The sequence below is a fragment of the Lipotes vexillifer genome, unplaced genomic scaffold (assembly GCF_000442215.2).
Source record: "Lipotes vexillifer unplaced genomic scaffold, Lipotes_vexillifer_v1.1 scaffold822, whole genome shotgun sequence".
NCBI lineage: Eukaryota > Metazoa > Chordata > Mammalia > Artiodactyla > Lipotidae > Lipotes > Lipotes vexillifer.
This window is the reverse complement of record NW_006770496.1, coordinates 3,993,968-4,005,028: the sequence shown is the minus strand read 5'-3', so window position 1 is coordinate 4,005,028 and position 11,061 is coordinate 3,993,968. Positions and strand designations below refer to the sequence as shown.

Sequence of the window (11,061 nt, the reverse complement as noted above, 5' to 3'; positions counted from 1 at the left end):
GCCCCCCCCCGCGCCCCCCCCCCCCCCGACCTCCTCCGCCCCGCCAAATCAGCGAGAGATCATTTCCCTCCATGCCAGACACTGAAAAATACTCAGGAGGCACTGGCGGGTCTCTTGGCACATTTCCTAAGCCCAGGGGACTCTGTGCTGCCATCTAGTGGCAGATCTTAGATACAGCAAGCTGGCTGCTGGAATCCTGTTTGAACTTGGCTGCGCCGGAGCTGTGGTTTGGCTTGCATCCTTATAGAGCTTTGTTGCCAGCCATGTTAAGTTTTTTTCTTTATTACTCCCTATGCCCCTCTTTTATTTTTGTTTGTTGGCACTTCATTTCATGTGCCCCCAGAGGCTGTGTTTTGAATTTTGATATATTTGGTCTTTCTGAAAGGAGGCAATAATGCAAACAGATGCCTTTGACAACAGGTAAATCACAGGCTGGCTGACCCTAGAAAGTGGTAAACATGGAGAGACAGAGACTGAGAATGAAAAATGTGATGGCGTTTATTACTCGTAGGCACTGTCTGGGTTGGTTTTTAAGAATGTTCTGACATTTTCCTCCAGAGCATTCTTACCACCATTTCTGTGGCTTAGATTTGGGGAGACTCAAACTCAGGTTGGAATCTTGGGGAAAATTTGCTTGGGGATGTGAGTCTGGCTGTCAGAGGTGTGATAGGCATAGATACCTATCAATATACAAAATAGTGCATCTTTCCTTGTTACCAGAAAACAGCTGGTGTTTGTAGACCTTCCCATGGTTGGTGATGACACAGCTCCTTGGAGCTCTTCAGCTCTTGTTAGAGAGCTCATTTCACATATGTGGAACCACCTGGAAGGTATTAATCTCTCCTGGGGCCTTAGGACTGTGACATTCTTTAGTTCTTGTGTGTCTCCTGCATGCTGGGAAGTAGCAAAGTGCAGCATTTAAGTGCATGCCTTTGGAGTCGGACCACTATTCGTATTCCAGATCTGCCTCTTGTGTGACCTGGGCAAGTTTACTAATGTTGGTTCCTCATCTGTAAAATGGGGATGATGTGGAATTTTTTTGTGAAATAATGCATATACTATTCTTAGCACAGAGCCTGATACATAGAAAGTGTTCAGTAAGTGTGAGTCAGTGTCAGAAAACATTTTGTGAATGAAAACGTGAACTGAGTGAGCCGTGACCTTGAGTAAGAGCAGAGGACACTTGGTGCACGTGGGGATGAGGCGGCCAGTGGAGAGGGAGTCCTGAAGACACGGCTTTGCGTGTGCCCCTTCTCACCAGAGCTGCTGGCTTGAAGACCAGTGTTTTTGTCTCTTGACAAAATCAGGGAAAGCAAAGTGAGTGGTCTTAATTAACCTGTGCTTGAATTTACTCTGTAGCTGCTGGACTCAATTAAGAAGATGGAGGAATCAGCCTCTCACCAGCGATTCTCTGCAGTTTTTCTTTCTTTCTTTGAGGGCCTGGGATTCTGAGCTTGTGCTCTATATCCATGCAACCAGGCAGCTGGGAAATGATCAGGTCTGGCAGCTCTGTACCAGCGTGACCCTTGGTAGATATAAAAAAACTCCAAGTGTTATCAGAAGGGGGAGAAAAACCTCACTAAACCTACAGCTAAGGTTTAGGTTTATTTCTCTCTGTGCGAGTGTGTGTGTGTGTGTGTGTGTGTGTGTGTGTGTGTGAGTACACAAAAAATTCCAGAAGTGAATCTACAAGTCATCTGGTTGAAATAAATTTTCTGCTGAACTATAATTACGAGCTATTTATTATGGATCTTGGGATCTTGCTATGGATTTTGATTGGCTGCTAGGTTTCTAATTTAGCAAAGAATTCCTATATGTAAGAGACTGTGTGTCTTCCTATACATTAGACCCCAAATTTTGACTTCACACCCACTCTGACTACTGTTAGAGTTTTTACTTCCTTGTGTCTGAGGAGCCTTCCTTTCAGAGAGGAGATGCACTTGGGGGTTGGGGGGGTGGCTTTTCCTTGAGGCTGCAGCCAGCTTTGCTGAATGTATAAAGCCGAGGTAACAGATGCTATGAGGTAATGCCCTGGGTGGGGCAGCTGGTATCAAACTATGGCTTCGAGTAACTGCACTTTGCAAAACTAAGTCACTGTTCATAATGCCAAGCAGCATAGACACCTGATCGTTGTTCTTGATTACTTTGGTGGTGGCAAAGGGGCACTATTAATTTTTAAGAATATACCTCTTTAATTTGAATTGTGACCATAACTATGTATTACGTTTGTATTTAAGAAAAAAATATGAACATAAATCAAAGGGCCATGACTTACAGTGAGTCATGATGCCACCGTTATTATGAAGAAGAGAGGGTGAGGGAAGGAGTTGCAGGGCTCGGAGCCAGGATACCTGGGTTCAGGTTGCAGGCAGCCGTTCACTCCGGGACTGTGGACAGCTCCCGAGCCCACCTCAGCCCCGCTGGTACTAAGAACACTCCCCGCGCAGTGGTGGTTCTCAGCCTGGGCTGCACACTGGAATTACCTGGGGAGCCTGGTCCTGAGATAAATCAGATCTGAGCTTCAGGGAATGGGAGACAGTGCCAGGCTTTGTTAAGAACTGCACATGGGTTCTGATTAGCAGGCAAGGGTGAGGATCACTGCTAGCCCTATGAGAACCTTTATCACATAACACACACCAAAAAGGGGGAAAGAAAAGGAGACTGGATTACTCAGGTCAACCACACCTTACAGTCAGACACCAATAACCAATAAACGAAGAAACAGAAGGTCTGCACACCAGCCCTGCAGGAGTGGGTACAGTGCTGAGAACTGATGCTCACTCTTTGAGTGGCCAGGCAGGTGTTGGGACGGCCCCATCAGTGTGTTTACCACATTGGCCTCGGTAATGATGGCCATTCTCTACGTGGGGGCGTTTGAGCAGCACTGATCGGGGTGGGCTCATTATTCCCATGCTTCAGTGGCCTTGCAAAGCCATCAGCGCAGTGAGACAACAAGACTGTGTAGAAATAGAGCTGTTGGCATGGCGAGGCTCCCCTGTGCCCAGGCTCCATATACCTTACTCTGGGGGAGGAGTGATTGGTGAGTTGGAGGGAGTGGGGTTCTGGGACTCTCGGAGGTTCTGCTCATTCAAAAAGGGAGGAGATGACAATTTGGACTCATTTTAGGATCATTTTAGCCCCTGGGAACACCTTGAGGGGCTCTGCAACTCCTAGGGAATTGGAGGGCAGCACAGAAGGTGACATGTTTTATCTGAGAACTGCTTTAGAGCTAGAATTTGGTGTATGGGCTCAGCTTGGACCCCAGGTCCCCAACACACACACACACACACACACACACACACACACACACACACACACTCTCACACCCTCACACCCTCACACCCCTCCTTGGTGCTGGAATAGAAGTGGGGAGATCTTCCTTACTTTTGACATTGAAGCATACTGGTTACACTTGTGAATCTTCCCAAGGTCATTGTCAGGGCTGAGTCAGGATTTCTCCTGCACATATTCCAGGAGGGTTCTGAATTCATCTCAAGGTCAGAGGGCTGGTCAGTTGCTCCTCTCTGATCTCTCCCTAAATCAGGCAATGAATGCGGCCATCCCAGCCTTAACTCAGCGTAGGGCGTGGGCATTGTACACATTTGTGAGCTCAATATTGAAATCCACCTCTGCCACTGCAAAGCTGTATGATCTTGAAAAAGTCATAGACCTTCTCTGAACAGTAGTTTTCCTGCTTATAAACAAGAGATAGTGATAATACTTATCTCACAGCATTTGAATAGGAATGAAAGCCACAGCACCTAGCATTTAGTAGAACCTTGTTACAGCTCCAATCTCGTTGAAGTGTTGTGACATAGTACTTTTGGTTCATGTGCATCCTGTTCTCCAAACAGGTATATGCATCATATTTGGATCTTCTTGAAGTCATTTTTTTTTTTTTTTTTTTTTTTTTTTTTTTTTTTTTTTTTTTTTTTTCTTTTTGTGATATGTGGGCCTCTCCCCGTCGCGGCCTCTCCCCGTCGCACCCTCTCCCGTTGCTGAGCACAGGCTCCCGATGCGCAGGCTCAGGGGCCATGGCTCACGGGCCCAGCCGCTCCGCGGCATGTGGGATCCTCCCAGTCCGGGGCACGAACCCACGTCCCCTGCATCGGCAGGCGGACTCTCAACCACCGCGCCACCAGGGAAGCCCCTTGAAGTCATTTTAATAGCCAACTTTTCAGGACAAAACCAAAGATGCAAATGCTCACCACACTGTCATTAGCATAAGTGCTAATATAATGCAGCTGTCCCACAGCTATAAAACACTGACTCCTGTGTCTCTGCTTGGCATAGGGAATATTATCTTTTCTCTTACTGAGCCGATTCAATGCTCAACTTTGTCATTATTTGAGTTGGAACTTTAGATTGCTGCATTTTAATGCACTCTACTATTAAGGATTGTTGGACGGCCATGTGCAAATATTTTTGTTCTCACGATGCAGTCCTGGCCCAGGTAGCCCAATGGGCAAAATATGATTTACACAAATATTATCATTTCTATAGTGTGTACTAAAAAGAAACCTTAGAGCAGGGCGGGAGAAAGCCTCTCTCTCTCGGAGTTCGGTTATCTAGGTTAAATTGGCTGGTAAAGAAGGGACTTTTCATCCCCTTTCATCTGCCCCTAATCTCAATCTATTCCTGGAAGGATATTTTGTTCCAGAAAGAGCAAAATCTCATTTGCTATCACAGAGTTTTCTCGCCAAGATGAAGGCAAGATAGGAAGAAGGAAGCTAGGAAAACTTCAGCCACGTGCTAGGATTCCAGGGATTCTGTTTTGAAGTTGATTTCAAATGTTTCTTGTCCTTTTTGCCTAGAACAAGGAAGTGACCTGTAAGAGAGAGAAGTGCCCAGTGCTGTCGAGAGACTGTGCCCTGGCCATCAAGCAGAGGGGAGCCTGTTGCGAGCGGTGCAAAGGTAATTTATGTTTTGGCTGCCTTTTCTGGCTGTTCCTGCAGGCATTTTAATTTCTCTTTCTCTCACCTTTCTCTCACTCAGCTCTTGGCTGGGGTGCAAGTGGGTGTTGGGAGGGAAGCTGCTGTGTGTGTGAGTGTTGGGGGGTTGGTAGTAAGGGGGGTCCTCCTAGTGGGGGATGAAAGTATGGCGAGCATCTACATCGTTGGTTTATTTTCTGAGGCAAGTTGTTAAAATGCCACAGAAGAGATGCAAACATGATGCCTCTGCAGGTTGGTACACACGCGCGCAAGCCTGTTCTGTCACGACGTTTCAACACTCAGTTTTTCCAGGCTCTACGCTCGCCCTGCCCACCTCTGCCAGAGGAGTCTTTTAGACTAATTTTTATCATTTTGGTCCCTATTAAAGTTTTTTCTTTCCTTCCAAATTAAATCTAAGTCCTTCCCTTTGTCTTTGAAGCATCTCTAAAACGCCCTTACTCCACCCCCATCTCCTGTGGCCTTCCGGCACGCCTGTCTCTCAAACACACTGTTCTAGGTTGCCTCTGCCTCAACTCAGGTCTCTCCCCCAACCTGCCCAGATGCTGCCTGTGCTCAAGGTCCCCCAGCCCTCATCCCTCACTTTCCTGGTTACGTTTCCATGGCATCCAGAAGTTCACAGAGATACTTCAGTGATGTGCTTTTTCATTGTCTTGTTTGTGTTCAGTAGACCCTCAGCTCCTCAGGACAGGAGCCAGGTCACGCTCTGATGTCACCTAGTGTATGTCAGTGTATGCAGTGTGCTCCCCCAGAGGTCAAAATTAACTCAGGATGTGGGTTCCGGAGTCACACTGCCAAGTCCAAATCCAACAGTCCTGGGTTGCAAAGAGATTTCTCACGTTGAAGATGCATCCTGGGTTGCAGAGTGTTCCCCAAAAGTTCATGTCCATTAGGAACCTCAGAATGTGACCTTAATTGGAAATGGGATCTTTGGAGATGTAATTAGTTAAGATAAGGTCATACCTGATTAGGGTGGCTGCAAATCCAACAGGACTGGTGTCTTTATACGAAGAGTAGACAGAGACACAGAGAAGGTGGCTGTATAACAAGAGGGGCAGGTATAGACGCCTGGGCTCTGTTGCTGAGATTCAGATTCGCTTGCCCTGGGGTGGGGGGCTAAGGCATCTGTCTTTTGAAGAACCTCCCAGGAGATTTAATGTGCAGCCTGGGTGGGAACCTCTGCAAGAGATCTTGACCAGGTGATTTCTACCCCCACAGAAGAATATCCTCTTTTGGAGCTGCAAAGGGGAGGCTCCCTTCTGTAGAGCTCTCAAAAGGAGCTCCATAGAAACCAAGTAAACTAAAGCGCCATTTCTAGTGACAACCCACAAGTCTCTACGCTCAAGGAGGACTTTGAACTTTTCAACGCACACTATCATATGAAATCCACACATCAAGGATTAAAGCCAAGTTGTTTGTGAGTAACTATAGTTATTGTAGTTACTATTTATAGACTTAAACTATAATGTTTAAGTCTATAAATAAATAAGAGGCAGAGGTTGGAGTTGTGTTGCCTCAAGCCAAGGAGTGCCTCGGGTTACCAGGAGCTGGGAAAAGGCCAGGAGGGTTCTTCCCTAGACGCTTCAGATGGAGCATGGCCCTGCCAACACCTTGATTTTGGACTTCTACTTTCCAGAACTGTGAGAGAATAATACATTTCTGTTGTCTTAAGCCTCCAAGCTGGTGGTAATTTGTCACAGTAGCCTGAGAAACTAATACCCCAACGTTTTCACTTGAGCAGGTAGAGACATGAAACCTCTTTCTACCCCAGTTCCCTCTCCTGTTAAATGAGGATGATAATTGTGTCGGAGGGAGCTAATGGCGAGACACAGTCAATGTGTTTAGCAAAGTGCCTGGCATGCAAACATTTCTCAGTTAATATAATATAGTAGGTGCTCTGTAAATACCTGACGGAATTGACTATAAAAATGCGTCTTCCAAAGCCTTTTGGAGCAGGAGAAATTAACTATTTACTTCTCACCTCTTTCCTACGGAGTTGGGAGGCAGATGTTTTACTCACGTGACTTCTGAGAGCTATTGATGCAAGACCTGAAATAGTAACTTCTTAGGAGTCTCCCAAGCTGATGGTCAGATAAAGTAATTACAGTCAAGAATACATTACTGGGACTTCCCTGGTGGTCCAGCGGTAAAGAATCCGGCTTCCAATGCAGTGGTCGTGGGTTCGATCCCTGGTTGGGGAACTAAGATCCCACGTGCCTCCGGGCAGCTAAACCCTCACACCACTACTACTGAGCTTGCACGCTTCAACGAGAGAGCCCATGTGCCGCAAATTACAGCGCCCAGGTGCCCTGGGGTCTGCAGGCCACAACTAGAGAGAGAAAACAACAACAACAACAAAACCTGCACGCCACAACTAGAAAGAAGGCTGTGCGCTGCAACGAAAGATTCCGCACACCTCACCAAAGATCCCACGTGCCGCAACTCAGACCCGATGCAGCCAAAATAAATAAATTAAAAAAATAAAATTAGAAAAAGAAAAGAATACATTACTGAGCCAATGTGTGTCTAAGTTATTGTTGATTCACCTTAACGAACCTCTTCTATTTAATTCTTTATTTTTTTGACGGCTGATTTGCCATCTTCATCTTGCAAGCCTGCCTCGCCAGTGAGAGATGAGTTGGATGCTCCAGGGTGGAAGCAGAATGTGTGAAGGAACCGTGCCTGAGGCATTAGGTTCATTTCCCGCTAACCGTAGTACAGGAGGGCACTTTGGGTTGGTGTAGTGTGTAACCTACTTTCCTTCTTGTCCTGCTGTTTCCTTTATCATCATTCTTTCCTTTGATCATCCTAATCTTCCAAGGGAAAGTGATACTTGTGACAAATACATTTCATGAGTATTCTTTTTGAGCTTAAGATGATAAAGTCTCTTCAAATTAAACTGGACCGGAGAATAGACCAGTGAATTCAGCGCCCTGAGTTCTCTTTCTGACAGTAAAGTCCAGGCCTTTTGGGGGAGATCAAAATCCCCAGCCTGCCCTGAGGTGGACCTTCCTGAGAGAGACTCCTGAAAAGTGCTGACTTGTCAGGCTGTAGAGGGGGCTCTTAAGATGCCCCCTTCATTTTCTCTATTTCTACTCCATAATACAGTTTTTGTCTCCTGTGTTTTAAGGGACACAGTTGTATTTGCACTGGTTTATTTATGTTTTTCTGATTAGAATAGTTACATATGCTTATAGAAGAAGCTTTTAAAAATAGGCTAAGGGTTTCCCTGGTGGCGCAGTGGTTGAGAGTCCGCCTGCCAGTGCAAGGGACACGGGTTCGTGCCCCGGTTTGGGAAGATCCCACATGCCGCGGAGCGGCTGGGCCCGTGAGCCATGGCCGCTGAGCCTGCGCGTCCGGAGTTTGTGATCCGCAACGGGAGAGGCCACAACAGTGAGAGGCCCGCGGACCGCAAAAAGAAAAAAAAAAAAAAAAAAAAAAAAAAAAAAAAAAAAAAAAAGCTAAACTGTGGAAAAGCAGAAAATAAATTACTTATAATCCCACCACCCAGTTAACTATTTAATTAACTATTAAATAGTTAATATTTGATACATGTTTTCTGCATCTTTCTTCCCACGTCGAAGTGTTTACCTAGTTGATATCTTACTATTGAATTGTGTTATTTCTGGGGTTTTTTGCTTTCTTTTTTTTTCTTCTCCCACTTAACATCAGGGCATAACATCTTCTCAACTTGTTTGGAAATACTGTCCTTAATGGGCACATAAGATTCTGCGTGGGAATGTACCAACATTCACTGGGTCACTTCAGCATTCCTGGGCATTTAGGTTATACCCTGGATTTTAGCATTGGGCAAGGGTAAGTACAAGAAGCTGAGACCAAAGAACATGTGCAGTAAAGGAATAACGACCAGAAAGGGAGGATTACCTCCCTTTTGGGGAGCATTACCCGGGTAGAGAGGAGGTCTTGGTGTGAACCCAGAAACCGCTCTGGATTTGGCCTCCCGAGGAATCTGGGTAAGCCTCTCCTCCCCATCTCGTGTCCTCTGATCACACAGTGGAACAAGGACAGCAACAAATCCTCAGTGTGGTGCGGATACTCCGAGACAACCGCGGCAGCTGTGCTTCTCCTAAGTCCTCTTCCAACGGGCGTGCTCTGTGCTAACACTGGAGGTTTTAACTTTTACTTCGAATGATTCAGTGAGGAGTCGTAGTAATGAGGAGTTTGTTGATAATACTTTATTTTAGAGCAGAATGATGTCCAGGCAAGATTATCTCAGGGTCAATTTTTTTTTTTTTTTTCTTTTTGCGGTCGACGCATACATTTGACTGTGCTAAATCTGTAACATGAAGCCCATTTTACAGATGAGCAACTGACAACGATTTGCACTAAGTCACAAAAAGTTTGCAATGGCTAGCCAGGACTCGCACCCTGTTCCTACAGACCTGGGGCCCTGTGCCTGGCAGGGGAATGGCCTGGAACACCCGCGGGCGCTCCCGATCCACAGCCACCGCTGCTCTTGCTCTCGGGGACCCCGTGCCGCGCTGGCAGCGATCAGTGCCAACCGGTAGGAGGAGGAGGGAGGGGGGGATGCAGGACATCCACCTGAGCCACACCGACTTCCGCCCGCGACTCCAGGGCTCCTCCCACCAGGGCTTCCCGCCTCCGGAACCGAGCCCCCTTCTCTGCTTCCGGGGCGGGTCCGGGAAGCGGATTCGGGCCCTTGAAGGGACCTCAAATCCCCTCTGGCCACTTAACGCATGGTGACAGGAGAGCTGATGGACTTAATTCTCCTGTATTTTGAAAGTCATTTGCATTAAGAGGTACCACCTTATGCTGTTTTTAAAGCTGATCACCAGACAGGTCCGGCCTCTTGTAAAGGTGAGCACAGCACGTACCTAACCTGGCCGAATGGGTGAAGGGTGTGGGTCTACCAGGCTTCCCAGCAAAGACACCCCTTCTAGAAAACCTTTCTACCATGAGCAGGCACACGGGAAGGGGAAATCTAGTATTGCTAACCGGATGGAACAATAGTCCAAGCCAGTTGCTTTGAGTTTCCCTGGAGTATTGTTTGTGTTTGTTTGTTCTTCCTCTTACACGAGGGAATTGTGAGTGTAAGCAGTGTTTCTCAAAATGCAGTGGACCAAAGACTTACCTATGATAATGCAGCTTCCTGGGCCTTGCCCAGTAACAGTAGTAACTGAGATGCTGATCATCTTCATCAAAATTGCAGGGGCTCGAACATATATATAGTGCTTACGCAGGGCCAGGCACTGGATCCTCACAGCCTGCTGAGGGAGGTACTATCATAGCCCCGTTTTACACATGAAGTGGTGGCACTGAGAGCCCCAAGGCGACAGAGCTAGTAAATGACAGCGATGGGGGACAGATTGGTCTCACCATTAGGCTTGCAGGCCTGCTGTATCACAAGCTCTGCCCCCGGTTCCCTGAGTCTACATTTTCAGGTCACCACCGGGACTCTCATGGGGGCTGAGGCTTGAGAACCACTGCTACCTGGTAAAGAAAGGAAAGGAAGAGAGAAGGTGGGCCTTTTTTTTTTTTTTTTTTTTTTTTTTTTTTTTGCGGTACGCAGGCCTCTCACTGTTGTGGCCTCTCCCGTTGCGGAGCACAGGCTCTGGACGTGCAGGCTCAGCGGCCATGGCTCACGGGCCCAGCCGCTCTGCGGCATGTGGGATCTTCCCGGACCGGGGCACGAATCTGTGTCCCCTGCATCGGCAGGCGGACTCTCAACCACTGCGCCAGCAGGGAAGCCCAAGGTGGGCCTTTTTGATGAAGGAATGAGAAGCACATCTGTGAGAGGCTCTTGGTCGATATCTGCCCTGGTCAGTGCATCTTTGGGGTGAAATCTCTTTGCCCCTCGTAGCTGTGAGGCTGTGATCCTTTGCTCTCCTGCTATTTTGAAATATTTTTTTATCATTAGAATGATGGTATAAGAAAGAAAGAAAAGTAGATAATGACCAAGAAAATGTAACTCAAATGTTGAAGTGCTGGTGAATGGTTATCAGAACTCTTCCTAGTTATTCAGTTGTGTAAATAAACGGCGGGGAGGGTGGTGGGACTTGAGCCCCAAGAACTGGCAAAGGACCTCCCATCCTTTGCTGAAACTTTTTTTTTTCTTTTCCAACTTCTTTCT

General features: G+C 47.0%; 1 protein-coding gene across 2 annotated transcripts in view; it reads left to right on the top strand.

Annotated features, from left to right (window-relative positions):
* The window catches only part of BMPER (BMP binding endothelial regulator), a 258,905-nt gene that overhangs the window by 26,793 nt on the left and 221,051 nt on the right, over positions 1-11,061 (top strand). For both annotated transcript variants that reach the window (XM_007446128.1, XM_007446127.1), the window contains exon 3: positions 4,815-4,914. In XM_007446128.1, coding sequence (XP_007446190.1) covers positions 4,815-4,914 — 100 coding nt within the window. The remainder of the gene's footprint in view (positions 1-4,814; positions 4,915-11,061) is intronic.